We start from the raw sequence: 18,371 nt of genomic DNA, 5'->3' as shown, positions 1-18,371 counted from the left end.
CACCCTTTCACTTTTCTCACAGTCTTCAGGGATGTCCCCACCAGCCACCTTATGTCTAAAGTCACTGCCCCTGATCTTTCTGCCTGAGCTCCTCCAGCAATGTTAGCCTGCAAGGCCAGTATACATGAGGCCTTGTATGAAAGCTCATTGCATCCGGCACGTGGGTGTAGACAGCACCTCGTGCACCGTGGTACCGTGGCCTCTTCAGATGGCCAGACGTGCCAGTCTGAGTTAACAATTCTTATCCTGTTTACGAACGCAGCACATGCACTAGCAGTTGTTTAGCAGCTTCTCAGTGCCTAGAGTAATACATACCATGAATGTTTTGGTTTTTCTAAAGCACGTACCTTGCTGGTTCACAACTGAGCGCTGCACGGGGCAAGCCCCAGCGGGGCTGCTTCGGAGGTAGGGACTGAGGGATGAGGGAGAGCCAGTGGAAGTGGAGAGAAGTCAGCTTGTCTGGGGTAGTGTTCATTGACGAAGTATGATTTCAAATTCTTCTGGACTTGTAGGAGTGTTGGTGCTGTTCTGTTCTCTGGGGGGGAGGGGGCTGTTGTTCCAGATCCTGGGGACAAAGGCTACGGAGGCCTATTTCATGTTTTCTCCTTCCTGCTGTGGTTGGGCTCTGACCTGGGGATGTGGATCTGCTCGCCTGGTGTTGACCTCCAGATAATATTTGCTTGTCAGCCAGGCGGTCCTGGGTCCTGGTGTAGGTGATGCAGTTGTTTTTGACGCTGATCTTGTGTTGCAGACCTGGTGGCAGCTCGTCGCAGCGCACCTGGGGATGTGGTTGATGAGTTATGCTGCTGCTTGAGGGATCCACTGATCTTTCACTAGCGCCATGAAACCGTTGGGTAAGCGTGCGCTGTAGAAATGTTTTTAAATTCAAAATAAAAAATGCTCTTCAGGGAAGCCAGGGTGGTCTCGGGAATGCCGATGAGCAGGGCGTTGCCTCCATTTAGGTGGGCGAGAACTACGGCTTGAACTGCGTTTCTGAAGAGTTCTCCGGGGAGAACGGATGTCACTTTTTTCAGGCGAGAGTTAGATCCCAGCTGTTGTGGTTTTCTCGTCCTTGTTTTCCTTCAAAGGTTGGAGTCGAGGGTGAATCTGGGGGATTTGGCCTGTTCTGCCAGTTCTGAGTGAAGCCCTGACTGACCCACAGAATGATTGTCATTGAAGGCAAACCGGAGTAATTCATTCTCTGTTAGTTTTAGTAGTTTGGCATCGGTTTTAAATGCTTTTGAGGCAGGCTTTAGTTCTCCAAATGTCGTTGGTTGAGGAGATTTTGCCACACAAATAGGGGACTATAGGAGAGAAACAGCAGCTTCAGTAGCAGGCAGCTCCTCCTGTGCAGAGAGCCCAGGCACAATACATTGCAGCACAGGGAGAGGTTAACAGGCACCCTGATGACATGCCTGCTACTGTGCATTATGCACTCCTCGTGCGGGTGGCTGTGATAGTCTCATGAACCCCCATCATTGGTGAACGTGTTCCCTGCGAGCAGGACGGGGACCTGCTGTGCCGCACTGGTGACGAGCTGCAGCCGCAGCCGCAGGCGCGGTGTTTGATGGTCAGAAATCTAAGGTGCGAAATGTGTTCTGGACTCGGTGACCCTCTGCTCCGAGCTGCAGCTGCTTCCCTTTCATTTCTCTGTATGGAAATGGACTGGAAAGAGGAATATCTCCAAAGCAGTTCAGTGACCGACAGAACTATGCAGTTTCTTAAGTCATCGTTGATGGTGGGATGTGTTGTGTGGCTTGCACCTGACAGTGTGTGTGCTGTATATGTGTGCATCATTTGTGTACTCTGTTCTTTCATTTGTACCTGTCTCTTCTAGAAATGACCTGTATGTTTGTGTTTGAGACAGCCTGTGTGTTTGTGTCATTATCTAACATGCTCTTTCTTTGCGGTTTCCTTTGTGATTGTTTCTTGGTGTGTGGTAGTGTGTATGTTTGTGTCTTCTGATTTGAAGGCCTGTTTGTGTGTGTCTTGGAGTGTGATGGGCTTTCTGTTTTTGTCTAGTATGGCCCACAGCTGGTGCTGTCCTACACCGGCTTACAACGCTGTGACAGTAGCGTTGCACACATCCTAACACCCCTCTGTTCCTCTACAGGGCTGCTCGTGGTCTACTATGAAGCGAACTCCACTGATGTGGCTGGTTTTAATGCCACTTATACCGTGCATCGATGCCTCCCTGGCTGCTACCCCAACCAGGAGTGCCTGAACGGCCGCTGCGTGTGCAAGAAGGGCTATGCTGGGCCCAGCTGTGCTATTGAGATCTGCCCCGGGGACTGCTCGATCCAGCAGGGAAGAGGAGCGTGCAATCAGGTAAGGAGGGTTTGTCCTGAATGACTGGTGAATGCAGGTCTGTGACAGAGGACCTGCGACGGGGTAAATGTGACTAGTGGTCCTGGCTGTTGCTGGTCTGGTCTCTATTCCCAGCGCTGTAATTTCCATCTGGAACGATAGTGATAGAGCGGTTATCAGATACAGTCCGTTAGTTTGCCCTTCCTTATATGTTTTGAAGTTGCCCTATTGATTTCACATACAAATAATCATGTCGCCATGCTGCAGTTTATTATGGCACTGTGTTGGTATCCTGGTAAGAGTTGGTGGCCTATCGACAATTGGTGCAGTCTTCGGACCAACTTTATCGCCTCTACCCCTCAAGCTCCTAAACAAGGATTTCCACGGCCCTGGAGTCTTGACTCTGGAAGATGACGCAGTATTTGCTCCCTTTGAAGTACACGCCTGTCCTCAGGAATCCCAGGACTCTAGGCAGAGGTTGCTTATATCCAATAAAGGGGACATTGGCAGAAGGGAACCTCTTTGGACTCCGCATCCTAATGGCACCAGCGAGGATCCAACCCAAGACCCGTATCTGCAAATTCACAGAAAAGGATGCTACTGAGAACCAGTTTATTCCCAGCAGCCAAAATCTCAGGCTGAATGGGCCCTTCCCTGTGCCTCTTTGTTAGCTTGAATGTCCGCACAGGTAAGACAAAAGGTACTCAGACACCTGTTAGTGAATACTAACTTTGTTCACTCAGTCTTCCTGGGGGAGGGGAATACCCCTACTAAATCCCCGCACAGCCAGTAAATACAGGAGCGGTTAATGCTGCAAAACAAAATGGTTCTTACCTCAGTGTTGTTTTGCAACTCGAAGAATTTTCTGGATTCATCGGCAACTTGTCCACCCCCAAATTTGCAACTGGGAGAGGCTCGTTAACCTGTAGAAATAACCAGAAGCCAAAACTATCAGAGTCGCCAAGGGGGAAAAAAATCTGAATATGGTATCCACGCTGAGGATCTTCTGAGGTGTTCGTCAGATGTCATTCGAGGAGTGATATAGCACTAAATGGTCAACGACTCCATGGCACCCACCAACAAAAAACAAGCATTTGCAATGCAATAGGTCTCACATTTGCAAGAGTTTGAGCTATTGACATTGTAAATGATCATGCCTTTTATTGATGTTTTTTAAAAACATGCAAGCGGTGTGTAAAGATTGCAAATGAAAGACCTTGTTGGCACTCCTGTTTGAGCTGTAAACATCGTAAGCTTAAGCACAGGCGCCACAATTGCTACAAAAGTTAAAAAAAAAATTGAAAACAACTTTTTTTCTATTTCTTTACTTTTGAGCTGCACCCATTCATTAGCTTAAGAGGTTTAAAGCGTGGGTGCTGCGATTGTAACAAGAGTAAGCAAATAGAAACAAAAATGGCACTTGTACACTTTTTTTCACTATTTGTTTACTTTTGTTACAATAGTGACACCTGCGCTTAGGCTGTGAACATCTTAAAGTAATGCACAGTTTTTTTCTTTTTCTTTACTTTGAGGCAATCGCGGCACCCACGTTTTAGCTAAAGATGATTAAAGATAAAGCACGAGTGCTACCATTGTAAACAAGCATTGGCATTGCCAATAGGTCTCGCTTGTGGGACCTTATAAGTATTTAGTTTTGCAGCACAATATCCTTGTTGCATAATCGGATATTGTGCTGCAAAACTAAATACTTATAAGGTCCCCAAGCGAGACCTATTGGCAATGCCAATGCTTGTTTTTTTTGCTGCTTTCTTGGTGTATCGGACCTTTTTTGGAAAGCTCTGTCAAATGAAAAGGGATAAATTCGTTGCGACCTCTTTTATTGGACCACCATACATATCAGTGTTGAAGTGCAACATCCATAAGCCGGCGGGGAGGGGATGCAATCAAAGTTATTTGAATGCCCTGCTCGCCGTGCCAGTACTGTTGCTTCAAAGTCCCGTCCTTTAACATTGCCATGCTGGCCCTATAAATGTCTCCACCCTTATTTTGCAGAAGTCAGGTAATGAAGTCGGGCGTCGTTGAATCTTTCGCACTCTGTTTACACGTGTAAATCACAGCGGGCGCTGCCCACATGAAACAGACGCCTCACCAGTGTCAATCTCTCACACCACAGACGCCTTCACAAAACCTAATTAAATAATAGTGTGTGGCAGACTTATCCAACAAAAGGAAGATTGGTGCTTCCGGTTCACGTGGAGTGCGCTCGTGAACAGCCTCTGTCTCCAGACCCTGTCTAAGCAATTAAACGTTATGGACTTTCGATTAATTGAACAGTTGTAGCTTGCAGACGCCGAGGTGTGCATAAAATCCAACCTTAAATGGGACCTGGCCGTTTGCTAGTACTTAGGGGCTCATTTAAAAAGAATTCGTGTAGAGCAAGAAACACAAGTCATTTATTTGTATTTATTTAAATGGGATTTTATATAGCGCGAACATTACCCGAAGGTGTCAGCGCTTTACAAAAGAACGAGTTGCAATACATAAGGAGTTAGGATTACATGAGTTACATAAAAGATACAAACAGAAAAAATTGCAAATGTACAAGTTGTAAAGTCACACGGAAGAGATACAAACAGAAAATTGCAAATGTACAAGTTGTAAAGTCACTCAACGAAGAGATACAAATGGATAAAGTCTAAGAATATCATAGAAACGGTAGAGTACACGAGTTGGAATAACAACAACATACTTCCAAAACAAGCCAAAACAAATGGAAGCAAATGGTGGGGGCCTGAAGGAGGAGGGGGTGCGAGGGATGAGGGAACACGGCCTGGGGAAGCTGGCTGGGGAGAGAATGCAGAGCGCACGCTGGGCGAAGCCCTTTGATGTGCTGTGAGCGGCCGGAATGAATGATTAGGGGAGGAGAAGCGGGAAACTGAAAGTACGGCGAATAATTAGGGGAGGAGAAGCCCTGGCCGTGAATGCGCGTGCATGTTGCTCACGTGGTTCACATGAACTGCAAGAAAACGCCATGAAAACGCCAGCAAAAAGCTGGTGGTTTCATGATGTTTTCGCCGCTTAAATTCTCGCTCCGCTCGATGCGCATCGATAGGTCGCGAGACCTAAAAAGTAGTAAATAAATAAACAAGCACTGGCGTTGCCAATAGGTCTCGCAGTAGGAAAGTTGGAGCTATTGGTTTTGTAAATGACAAAGCCCTTTATGTTTTTAAAATGAAAACAAAAATAAAAGGCATTGTTATTTGCAATTGTAATGTAATTTTGGACCCTATAAGTATTTAGTTATGCAGCAGAATATCCTTGGTGCAACAACACCAACTGTTGCATGGCTAAACACTTATAAGGTCCCAAATGCTTGACCTATTGGCTATGCCAATGCTTGTTAATCTTGTTAACTATCCACTCCCAAGCTGCGTGGCACCACATCCAGGTTTGAATCTTTCAGGCTCTTTGCTCTGTTGGGTTTGTACACAATCTAGCGAGTTCTAAGTAGCCACCTCCCTCTCCTCTTTAAAACTTCACTCATAGTGCACCTCACTTTAATCAAATGGGTGGAATGCTGCTTATTGAGGGTGACCCCTACACAAAGAGAGCCCTGGCACAAAACAAGGAAACTACATTGTAAAAGTGTGCTACACAAAAGAAGGGAAGGGAAGGGAGGGAACGGAAGAAGGTAGATAGATGTGATAGGAAGAAATAGAGAAGAAGGAAGAAAGAAATAGGGGACGAAGAGAAAGAAACACAAGCCAAAGAAATAGGAGTAGGAAACAAAAAAGAATGAAATAAACAGAAAAATAAAGAAACAGATGGAGGTGGAAAAAGGAAGAAGAAAAAAAGGAGAGGTGAAAAGGGAGGGAAAGGTGGAAAGGCAAGACGATGGAAGTGTGAGAAATAGAGGGAACGCTGATGTCGTACAAGTTCTTGAGACACCCTCTCCTCAGCACCTTTCTGGTAAACTCTGTCGGAGGAATGAGGAAGCGAGCGGCGTGCTGAGTGCTGCACTCGAAGCATGCAGGGTAACAGTGTGAGGAGCAGAACTGAGGAGAGACAGACAGGCACAGAAGAGAGACAGGCACAGAGGAGCGGCTGCACGGAGAGAGGAGAAACGATAGGGGGGACAGCAGTGAAGAGGAGACACAGGGGCCGAGGATAGACAGACAGGAGTGACAGATACAGTGGGGGAGAGATGGGGCAGAACGAGAAGCACACATGAGAAAGAGGCACAGAGGAGAATAGATAAGGGGTGAGCCACAGAAGAGGGCAGCAGAGAGGCAGTCGAAGCGGAGAGTAACATGGAGAACAGACGGACACGAAAAGGAATAAATAACAAGCATAGCTAGAGAGCAGCGGAGTGATCGAGGATAGACAGCCACAGAAGAGGGCAGCAGAGAGGCATCCGAAGCCGAGAGTAACATGGAGAACAGACGGACACGAAAAGGAATAAATAACAAGCATAGCTAGAGAGCAGCGGAGTGATCGAGGATAGATTGCGAGAAAGGCAAAAAGCTTTCAATAAAGAGCGGCCGGGAAACTGAAAGTACGGCCGGCCAGCCATGAATAATTAGGGGAGGAGAAGCCGCAGAGCACACGCTGGGAGAAGCCCTTTGATGTGGTGGCGGCCGTGAACAAAATGCAATTAGGAGGGAGGGAGGGAGGCTGATGCGCGTGCTTGTTTGGTCACGTGATTCACGTGAACTCAAAGAAAACCGCACCAAAAAGCCCTTGGTTTCACGAGGATTTTGAGCACTTGAATTCTCTCCATTTCCCATTCCTTCGGAATGGAAAAGGCGAGACCTAAAAAGGAATGCAGTCACATTCGGTAATCGCCAGGAACAAAAGTAAAGTGTGGCCACCATTATTAGTGCTGAAGCCTTCCGCGCTAGTTAAATAAAACAAAAATAAACAATTGCAGGAGAGCGTGTCCAGCCAGCAAAAGCAGTCTGAAGAAAGCCTTTTAAGAAAATAGTGCATGGAGGCTGTAATTAAAACATACTGAGTAACAACACATGAAACAGCGGGTGTCCTCATGGGAGGTTACAAGAAGAGAAAAGGTGGGACTAAGAAGGGACTACTAAGCCTATTGACCAATGAAAAGCCACCATTTACAAAGGATAGGGACCGTAGTCAATTAAAAAGATCAGCAGAGAGTGGGTGGGGCTTCATGCCCATATCCTGAATAACCCCTTCGCTGCGACGGCAATTCCGCCGCAGCGCTAAGGGGGTGGGGCGGCCGCCCGGCGGTTCCGTGCTTGTGACGGAACCGCTCCGTCACGGCTCGCGGGTAAGCTGTGCTTGTGACGGAACGGTTCCGTCACGGCCCCGCCCGTTCTTCAGAATGTTAGCGCAGGCGCGGAATTCACGCCGCGCAGGTGCGGCGGCAGGGCCGTGACGGAACCGTTCCGTCACCAGCACAGCCCACCCGTGGCTCGTGATGGAACGGTTCCGTCACGAGCGTCGAAGAGGATACAGAAAGTCTCAAAGAGACAGCGCTGTCTAGGCGAGACCTAAAAAGACTCGGAGTGAAAATTCCAGACCCAACCACTAGAGGGTGAACTAATGCACAGCTGTGAATCTAGAAAATTGTTCAAGCTGCAAAATTACTCCTACAGGTAAGTAACATTTTACTTTAAGATATACAACACAGGGTTATGGGTTTGCCTATCACGATCAGCACATCTGATAGCTGTCCTTGTTTAAAAAAGGAGTACCAATTGTTATTATCCACAACTCGGGCCAAGGTGCTCTAAAAGGTGTTCAACACCTACCCACCAAGGTGTCAATTTGTCCACGGATTCAAATGAACCCAGGTCATACAATTATATACATAACACCTGAGCACACAACATCATTATTTCTATAATCCGATATTTGTATTGCTCTTCAAACAATATCGCAGTGGCTCTACACCCCATCGTCCAAAATCGGTATTTTTACAAAAGAAAATGCAAAGGTCCAAAAACAGTCTTCAGTTAGATGTATGCTTTTAATTTTCAGACCAATAGTACATAGCACCACAGCAGCTGACGCGCGTTTCGCCCACAGGGCTTTTTCAAGGCTTTATTTGAGATCTTGAAAACCCGAATCTTGTAACTCGAGGGAACAAACGTCTGTCTTTCAGTTAGTATTGGCCCAGATGTCTACGAATACGATCTCGGTTCAGTTGAGATTAGTAGTGCCTGTTTGGCATTCCTCAGTAGGTAATTATGTCCCAGAACTGTAAGGTTCTTTGTTGTTTTCATCCAGCCACTATTTCCTGTCCAATTTGTTTAAACCAGGTTTTTTTTTATAACGGTCGGATCATGATAAATCCAGGCGCCTTGAGTCCATCACTCAAAATCAGGTGCAGCAACACCCCAGTTTGTAAATTCTATGTTGTATTCCTTGTAGACGCCAATCCGCTTTTACCGCGGGTCAGGGCGTTTCTACCCTGAGATCGGGAGGGTTCGCAGATCCTCCGCGGCCATGTTTGTATATCTGAGAAATGTTTACTCAGGAACTACTGAACTGATTTACACCATTTAACAAAAAGAGTGCTTATTGAAGCAAGAGCTAACTTTTTGCAAAATTTGGTGTAATTCCGTTCAGCAGTTTGGGCTGTAGACGTGTCTAAAGTTTCCTGTGGAAATTAACCTAGAGAAAACACGTTTTTGCCCCCCCCAGCCCTTTTATCGGCCCCCGCTTGACTAATCCGCCTGAAACATTCAACATAGTAGCTGAAGTGAGTGGGCCAGAAGATTCGTCAAACGGCGCCAAAGATATTGGAAAAGAAAAACATTTTTTTGAATACCAAGATCCTAACTATAACTACCTAATGGCGACCGTCAGTAGGTAATAGTGATATGTTGGCAAAGAAGTATTCTAAGCACCTCAATTTAAAATGTTTGCTTGTGGAATCTTTGTTACCTGTAAGTAACTTTTCCTTTTTATGGTTAAGCTTGATTGCGATGTTTTGCTATGCTGCCCCATATACCTGCTTGGAAAGTTCCTAACTTGCGATTTCCGACATTTCTCTCCTCAGAGCCTGGGTCTGTGCACTTGTCGGGAAGGTTTCGCTGGTGCAGACTGTAGCGTGCCCCTGGATTCGGGCAAAGTCATCTGGGAGACCATCATAGACACGCAGCGCACTGCGGTGAGTCGGTGGGGAGCAGTCCAGGTGAGGGTGGGGGGTGTCTGGGAGACCATCATAGACACGCAGCGCACTGCGGTGAGTCGGTGAGGAGCAGTCCAGGTGAGGGTGGGGGGTGTCTGGGAGACTATCATAGACACGCAGCGCACTGCGGTGAGTCGGGGGGGGGGGGGGAGCAGTCCAGGTGAAGGGGGGGGGGGTGTCTGGGAGACCATCATAGACACACAGCGCACTGCGGTGAGTCGGTGGGGAGCAGTCCAGGTGAAGGGGGGGGGTGTCTGGGAGACCATCATAGACACATAGCGCACTGCGGTGAGTCGGTGGGGAGCAGTCCAGGTGAAGGGGGGGGGGGTGTCTGGGAGACCATCATAGACACGCAGCGCACTGCGGTGAGTCGGGGGGGAGCAGTCCAGGTGAGGGTGGGGGGTGTCTGGGAGACCATCATAGACACGCAGCGCACTGCGGTGAGTCGGTGAGGAGCAGTCCAGGTGAGGGTGGGGGGTGTCTGGGAGACTATCATAGACACGCAGCGCACTGCGGTGAGTCGGGGGGGGGGGGGAGCAGTCCAGGTGAAGGGGGGGGGTGTCTGGGAGACCATCATAGACACACAGCGCACTGCGGTGAGTCGGTGGGGAGCAGTCCGGGTGAAGGGGGGGGTGTCTGGGAGACCATCATAGACACACAGCGCACTGCGGTGAGTCGGTGGGGAGCAGTCCAGGTGAAGGGGGGGGTGTCTGGGAGACCATCATAGACACACAGCGCACTGCGGTGAGTCGGTGGGGAGCAGTCCAGGTGAAGGGGGGGGTGTCTGGGAGACCATCATAGACACGCAGCGCACTGCGGTGAGTCGGTGGGGAGCAGTCCAGGTGAGGGTGGGGTGTCTGGGAGACCATCATAGACACGCAGCCCACTGCGGTGAGTCGGTGGGGAGCAGTCCAGGTGAAGGGGGGGTGTCTGGGAGACCATCATAGACACGCAGCGCACTGCGGTGAGTCGGTGGGGAGCAGTCCAGGTGAGGGTGGGGGGTGTCTGGGAGACCATCATAGACACGCAGCGCACTGCGGTGAGTCGGTGGGGAGCAGTCCAGGTGACGGTGGGGGGTGTCTGGGAGGCCATCATAGACACGCAGCGCACTGCGGTGAGTCGGTGAGGAGCAGTCCAGGTGAGGGTGGGGGGTGTCTGGGAGACTATCATAGACACGCAGCACACTGCGGTGAGTCGGGGGGGGGGGAGCAGTCCAGGTGAAGGGGGGGGTGTCTGGGAGACCATCATAGACACACAGCGCACTGCGGTGAGTCGGTGGGGAGCAGTCCAGGTGAAGGGGGGGTGGTGTCTGGGAGACCATCATAGACACGCAGCGCACTGCGGTGAGTCGGGGGGAGCAGTCCAGGTGAGGGTAGGGGGTTTGAAGTAAGAGAAAAGGAAGTATGAGTTGCGTGGTGAAATGGATTCTTTTATGAAGGGTAGACGTGTCTTGAGGCCTTTAGCTCTGGCGAGACAGTGCAGCTGCCACTGGACTTTGAATGAACCACTTAAAAGAGCTATAAGGCTTTGGCTCCACCCACATGTTGGGGCACAAGACTACAGGTTTGGATTCTGCTTCCATAGAAATGGTGCTTCCTGTCCACGCAGCTGTGATTATTTTTGTTTATCCAGCTGCCTGAGCCTGCAGCACTATGGCTGCCTATAGAAGGACTATCAACAAGCTTACAATGGGAGTGTGGTAGACCTTTCAGGTACACACACAGCACTGTAATGCTGTTAAAAAGTCTTCAGTGGGTATATCATTCTCAGTGTTTGTATTTCTGTCGCGGCAGCACTGATGAGGAGGGCAGCCGCAAAGTATGTCTTTCGGTTTTCCCGGTCCAGCACTCAGCCCTTCCCTTTCATCACTAACTTTAGACTTCAGAGTGCAGTCGCGTATTTGAGGGTAGTATGGGCTATACTAATCGACGTACATTGTAACATACTTTAACGTCGGATTCCTTTCAAGATTGCTGTTTTTTCTTTTACTTTCCTTTCTACAATGTCTTTGTTTTGATTTGAAGACTGGAGCACAGCAATTTGTGTGGATTCTACGATAAAATAAAAGGATGTGATTTGTGGCATTTACTGCCCATTTCTCTGCCACAAAAGATTCCCACCTTCAGGTGATTCTTCCTAAATGTAATTCTGTCTCACTTTCCAGTTTTTCTGAGGCTCTCTATCCCAGGTTTTGAAGGCCCTCTCCCTCGTTATTTGCCCGAGCCGCACTCCGATTCAGGGCCTTTTAACAATCTGTATAGGCCTCAGCAGCGGGCAGGACTAGTGGAAGGATTTCTTAGTGCACTCGGCAAAGTATCATTTTGACGTTTGAATGCTCTGCACTTTTTTCACCATCATTGGCAAAGTCAGTAGGGATGGCTTTCATGTGATAAACAACATTTGTGTGTACAAACCATGTAAATAGCATCTGGGATCGCCTGTGGTCAAATCCTTTGACACATTAAAGGCAGGTATGATGGTTTTGCCGGTGCTTGTTTTACTGATCTGTAATGTAACTGCATATAAAGGAGCATATAGAAATGGGAAAACCATGATTTTCCAGCATTTGTCAGTTTAGGAAACCCCTGCTGTAATGTAGGGCAGTTAACATACTCCACAGTTGTGATGCCAGTTTTATGAACATTAGGTCAAAATAGTTTGCTACTTTTATACTTCAGGTAATTTTGCCCAACACGTATCATGAAGAGATCCATGAAAAAACATGTTCGAGGCATATGAGCTGCAGATTGCACACTTTGCATAGATGGCCACCTAGTGTTGGGACCGGATGTTTGCAGTTTGTTTTTCTTGTAGAAAGTCTTTGGAAGTCACGAGATAGGTGACTCCTCCTTTGGGTAATACAAAGCATGGGCATCGGCTCCATCCCCAGATTGTTTTTTTCCGCCACCGGGCTCGGATGTGGTTCCAGCGCTCCTTGTTGGAACCGATTACCATCGGCGCGCAATCCTCACCGGCTTCAAGAAACTACTCTCGAAAGCGTTTTCCGGTCGACACTACTCTTCAAGGCCAAGAACGTCCATTCCGGTCATCGACTGCGGCCTTCGAGCCCAACTAGGCCTCGACTCCAGCTAATGGAAAGGACGCCATTTAAAAAGTGTCCTCGATGTGCGTCGAAGTTTCCCCACACCGACCTCTACGAGGTCGTTAACCTCTGCCTCTCTCCGGAGCACGAAGCCAAGGACTGTTCAGCCTGTGCTCCAAAAAGACTATCCGGGACCGGAGAGCCAGAAGAACAATGGTTCAAAGATCTTCAGCATCGATTCCGGACGACATCTTCCAGGAAGGCGTCGACGTCTCAGAACAGCACGACGTCAACAGCAACTCAGAGGCAGAAGATTCTGAAGTCGAGGACGTGACTCCAGCGCAGCGGGTCGTAAGACCGTCGACCCTCCCTCGACACACACTAAAAAGGCTGCGGTCACGCCCTCTGGCTCGGGTGCACACCGAGACACTACTTCGATGGCCCCACCATCGGCCTCGGCCAAGAAGTCAATAAAGCCTTCGGGCGACTCGGGCTCGAGTCGACCCCCCACTTGGTGCCAGCCCACACTCACCGGCACCGAAGAAACCATCTAGTACCGCACCGAAGCCATCGGCGACGAAACACTCAGTTCCCTCGGCACCCAAAACAACTTCGGAGCCACACAAAGCTTCCGGCCCCAAGAAAGCACCGGAGCCGAAGCACACATCGGAGCCGAAAAGTATCGGACTCGATAAAAACCCTTGGAACCGAAAAAGACTTCGGAACCGAAAAAGACCCCGGATTCCCCCATTAAAGATAAGAGGTCGAAAGAAGCCGCTACGGCGCCAAAACAAGCTTCCACGCCGAAAGGTCACACTCCTGAAAGAGACTTGTTTACTCCAGACCCAAGGCAAAAGACTCTCATAAAAGATCCTAAGACTGGTCGATTGACGTTACCAAAGAAACTACCATCAGAGGCACCAGCTCTGGCTCCAAAGAAGGACATTGCTACCTCACCTATGCATGTGCCTTCCCCGTCTCCTGCACCCAATCCCTCCCCCCCCCATATTTCACCACCTCGCTCCCCTACACCATCTAGCACACATGATGATAATGGGGACGACATATCAGATACAGGGGCTAACCCAGAGGAGCCATATTATCACCCAGCCTCGCCAGACCCATGGGACAACAATAATACACCAGACGTTCCAAATGTACCTCAAGATGACATATACCCCTCTAGGCCCTCACCACCAGAAGACACAATGGGGTTTAACCAGTTACTGCTTAGAGCAGCACAATACCATGGGGCAGACATGCACTCCGATGCAGTAGAGGAGGACTTCCTGCTAGACACATTTGACACCGCACAAAGGTCCTCAGCAATTTTGCTAATGCTCAAAGGCGTGGTTAATCATGCCTCTGAGGTCTTTAAAGACCCAGTCAGAACTCGAGTCATAAGCCCAAGAGTAGAGAAAAAGTATAAAGCTGCACCATCTGACCCAGCATATATAAAGGGACCAGTTCCCCTAGACTCTCTAGTCGTATCTAACGCACGTAAGAGAGCTAACTCTCAAACATCAGGCGAAGCTTCCCCACCAGCAGCAAATATGTGGCGCATTGCCAACACACAAGCCTTACTAGCACGCTATGATAGGGCACATTATGATGAGCTCGAAGACATAATGCAACATCTCCCTGATGAATTTAAAGATAGAGCTAGTGAGTTAATTCAAGAAGGGAAAATTATCACTAACACATCTATCCACTGTGCACTAGATGCAGCAGACACAGCCTCCAGAGCCGTCAATTCTAGCATCCTGCTACGCAGGCATGCTTGGCTACGTATATCTGGCTTCAAGCCAGAGGTCCAAAGTACTATACTCAATCAACCATTCGATGAGCAACACTTATTTGGACCCGAGGTGGATGTCAAAATCTATGGGAGCCCTGCAGTCGCAAACAGAGGGTGCTCATCAGACACACCTTCCACGGGATACAAAAGCCCCACTCAGTCTACCTACAGTAAGGGCTACCAAAGGGGAGGTTACCGCGGTAACAACAACAAAGGCAGAGGCAAGAACAACTCACGCTCTGCCTCCACCCCTACCCAATGACTCCCCTCCCCTTCCCCCGCCCCATTCCACTCCTGTTGGGGGGAGGATACAGCAATACCTACCAGCCTGGGAAGACATCACATCAGACAGGTGGGTGCTTCAAATAATTCAGTCAGGTTACTGTCTAGAACTAACATCTACCCCCCCAAACATACCACCCAAACAGCGTCCAATGTCACAAGATCATTTAACGCTGCTCAGACAAGAAGTACTTTCTCTCCTGCAGAAAAATGCAATAGAAATAGTTCCAAAACATCAAAGGAACAATGGAGTATATTCCCTATACTTCTTGATTCCAAAAAAGGACGGCTCTCTGAGACCTATTCTAGACCTCAGACCTCTAAACGCTTACATACGGTCAGATCAATTACATATGGTCACACTTCAGCAAGTCCTTCCACTCCTGTTGCAGAACGACTTTCTGGTCACACTAGATCTCAAAGACGCCTACTTTCACGTCCCAATTCACCAGGCACACAGAAAGTATCTAAGATTTGTGCTAGGACAGCACTACCAGTTCAAGGTACTCCCATTCGGAGTAACAACAGCGCCAAGAGTGTTCACTAAATGTCTAGCAGTGGTAGCAGCACACTCAAGACAGCACATTCACGTCTTCCCATATCTAGACAACTGGCTCATAAAAGCAGTCGTACAGCCAGTGTGTACAACACACTCGCAATACAATACTGTTACGCCACAACTTAGGCTTCACAGTAAATTTCACCAAGTCACATCTGCTACCATCGCACACACAACAGTACCTAGGAGCTACAATCAATACTCCACTAACACTAGCTTATCCCTCTCCAGCAAGGATAACAAGTGTGCAAACGCTCCTAACAAAATTCAAATCACAACAATCGCTTCCAGCTCGAGTGTTTATGCAACTCATAGGGATGATGGCATCTTGCATATTCATAGTACCTCACGCAAGACTGCAAATGCGTCCACTTCAAGAATGTCTAGCACGTCAATGGAACCAGGCTAAGATTCAGTTAACAGACCTAGTGTTGGCAGACAGTCGGACTCATCGCTCTCTGCAATGGTGGAACACAAAAAACCTGTCAAAAGGCTGACTATTCCTAGAGCCAGTTCCACAAATTACACTAACAGCAGACTAATCGCTCTCCGGCTGCGGAGCCTACCTGCTGCATCACACCACGCAGGGAAAGTGGACACCAATGCAAAAACTATTCCACATCAACCATCTGGAGTTGTTAGCTGTGTTTCTAGCTCTAAAAGCATTCCAAAAACAAATTGCAAACAAGAGTGTCTTAGTCCGCACAGACAATATTACAGCCATGTATTACATAAACAAACAGGGAGGGACACACTCTCTGCAGCTCTCTCCACTAGCTCAGCAGATATGGAGGTGGGCTATACCTCAGAACAGCTTCTTAATAGCCCAACTCGTCCCAGGAGTTCAAAACACCATGGCAGATCTGCTAAGTCGGCAGACTCAGCAGATGCATGAGTGGGAACTTCATCCACAAGTTCTTCATCCGTTCTTTCAAATGTGGGGACAACCTCAGATCGACCTCTTCGCCACCCGCGACAATGCAAAATGCCCACACTTCTCCGCCAGATACCCACACCCATTGGCCAAAGGCAATGCGATATGGGTGAACTGGTCAGGACTATTTGCGTACGCTTTTCCTCCTCTACCAATGATTCCTTTACTAGTACGCAAGATGCAACAACACTCGCTAACGCTTATACTAGTAGCTCCAACGTGGGCCAGACAACCGTGGTACACCACACTGCTACACCACACTGCTACAGATATCTGTGGTACCACATCAAAAGCTAAACCTATCTCCATATCTTTTAACTCAGAACCATGGAGAGATCAGACACCCGGACCCAGCTCAGCTCAACCTTGCGATCTGGCTCCTGAAGTCATAGAGTTTGGTTATCTTAAACTCCCTCAAGAGTGCATGAATGTTACCAAGGAAGCAAGGCGTCCCACCACTAGAGCATGTTATGCTGCTAAGTGGAAAAGTTTTGTAATATACTATCCAAACAACAACATAAATCCCCTAGGTGTGTCCATCCAACTCATTATAGGCCATTTACTACACCTTCAAAAGTGTAATTTAGCCTACACATCTATCAGGTTGCACCTAGCTGCCATTGCAGCTTACTTACAAAATAGACCACATCTGTCTCTTTTTAGAGTACCAGCCATTAAAGCTTTCATGGAGGGTCTCAAAAGAATAATTCCTCCAAGAATACCACCTTCGGCTGTGTGGAACTTAAACATAGTGCTCACACGTCTCATGGGACCTCCATTTGAACCTTTACATAAATGTGAATTGCAATTTCTCACATGGAAAGTGGCTTTCCTAGTAGCTATTACTTCTTTAAGAAGAGTTAGTGAAATGCAAGCATTTACCGTTCAAGAACCTTTTCTGCAAATGCATCACAATAAGGTTGTTCTTCGTACAAACCCTAAATTCCTTCCAAAAGTCATTTCGCCATTCCATCTAAACCAATCTGTGGAACTGTCCGTTTTCTTCTCGCAGCCACGAACAGTAGCAGAAAGATCTCTGCACACCTTAGATGTCAAAAGAGCATTACTATACTACATAGAGAGAACACAAAGCTTTAGGAAAACAAAACCGCTTTTTATATATTTTTCACCACCGCAAAAAGGCAACCCAATATCAAAATCTGGTATTGCCAGGTGGATCGTTAAGTGTATCCAAATATGTTATCATAAAGCTAAGCGTACACTAACAATTCCTCCAAAAGCCCATTCTACAAGGAAAATGGGGGCTTCCATGGCATTCCTAGGGAACATTCCCTTAGAAGACATCTGCAAAGCAGCTACAAGGCTTACACCGCACACATTCACAAAACACTATTGTGTAGATGTGCAAACAAAGCAACAAGATGCTGTAGGCCAAGCTGTACTTAAAACACTATTTCAAACAACTGCAACAGATCAGGGTGGTCGCCACTAAGAGTGGTTACTGCTATACAATCTATGCATAGTGTGCAATCTGCAGCTCATATGCCTCGAACGGAAAATGCTACTTACCAGTATGCATCTGTTTTTGGCATGTAGAGCTGCAGATTTGCACACGCCCACCCACCTCCCCGGCTACCTTTATCTGTTTCAGTGTTATCGTCATTAGATACAAACACACATGGTCGTCACTATCTCTTAGCTCCATCACTTCCCTAATGGCGAAAAACAATCTGGGGATGGAGCCGATGCCCATGCGCAGTATCACCCAAGGGAGGAGTCCCCTATCTCGTGACTTCGAAAGACTTTCTACAAGAAAAACAAACTGCAAACATCTGGGCCCAACACTAGGTGGCGATCTATGCACAGTGTGTAACTCTGCAGCTCTACATGCCAAGAACAGATGCATACTGGTAAGTAGCATTTTCCTTTTCTTGAGAATGTAGGAAGCATAATGCTGAAAAAAGAGACATGTGCAATACGCAGAGAGGGAAGTCTGTACTAATCCACCCAAAAGGGATTTGTACTGAAGGAACAGAAAAGATCGGATTTTGAAGGTAAAGGGCTTGGCGTAGAGAGAAGCAGTGCGAGTGGTTTGGGCGGGTAAGCAGCCTTTACATCACGGTGCCAACCACGCTGTGCCTTAACAACGTGGTCTGAACCACGAATGCGTCTTTACACTGCATTCCTTTACCACGCAAGTCACTACAACGACTTGTCTTAAGGATAGCATTGTTGTACTGATGTCGGACTGTAAATCCAACGCTTTCCGTACTGTTGCACTGACTGGAGTTGGAATAGTATATTATACTATGCCAAAGCTAAGCGCTTTCCCGTAGTCATCGTTGTAACGACTTGCGT

The 18,371-nt window shown here is 47.9% G+C and overlaps 1 protein-coding gene across 3 annotated transcripts in view; it reads left to right on the top strand.

Moving 5' to 3' along the window:
- Positions 1–18,371, top strand: part of MEGF8 (multiple EGF like domains 8) — a 298,122-nt gene that overhangs the window by 174,036 nt on the left and 105,715 nt on the right. For all 3 annotated transcript variants that reach the window (XM_078651316.1, XM_078651317.1, XM_078651315.1), the window contains exons 26-27: positions 2,114–2,328; positions 9,305–9,415. In XM_078651316.1, coding sequence (XP_078507442.1) covers positions 2,114–2,328; positions 9,305–9,415 — 326 coding nt within the window. The remainder of the gene's footprint in view (positions 1–2,113; positions 2,329–9,304; positions 9,416–18,371) is intronic.

This window comes from Lissotriton helveticus, chromosome 7 (assembly GCF_964261635.1).
Source record: "Lissotriton helveticus chromosome 7, aLisHel1.1, whole genome shotgun sequence".
Classification (NCBI taxonomy): Eukaryota; Metazoa; Chordata; class Amphibia; order Caudata; family Salamandridae; genus Lissotriton; species Lissotriton helveticus.
The sequence above is the reverse complement of the archived record's forward strand: the minus strand, read 5'-3'. Positions and strand labels throughout refer to the sequence as shown.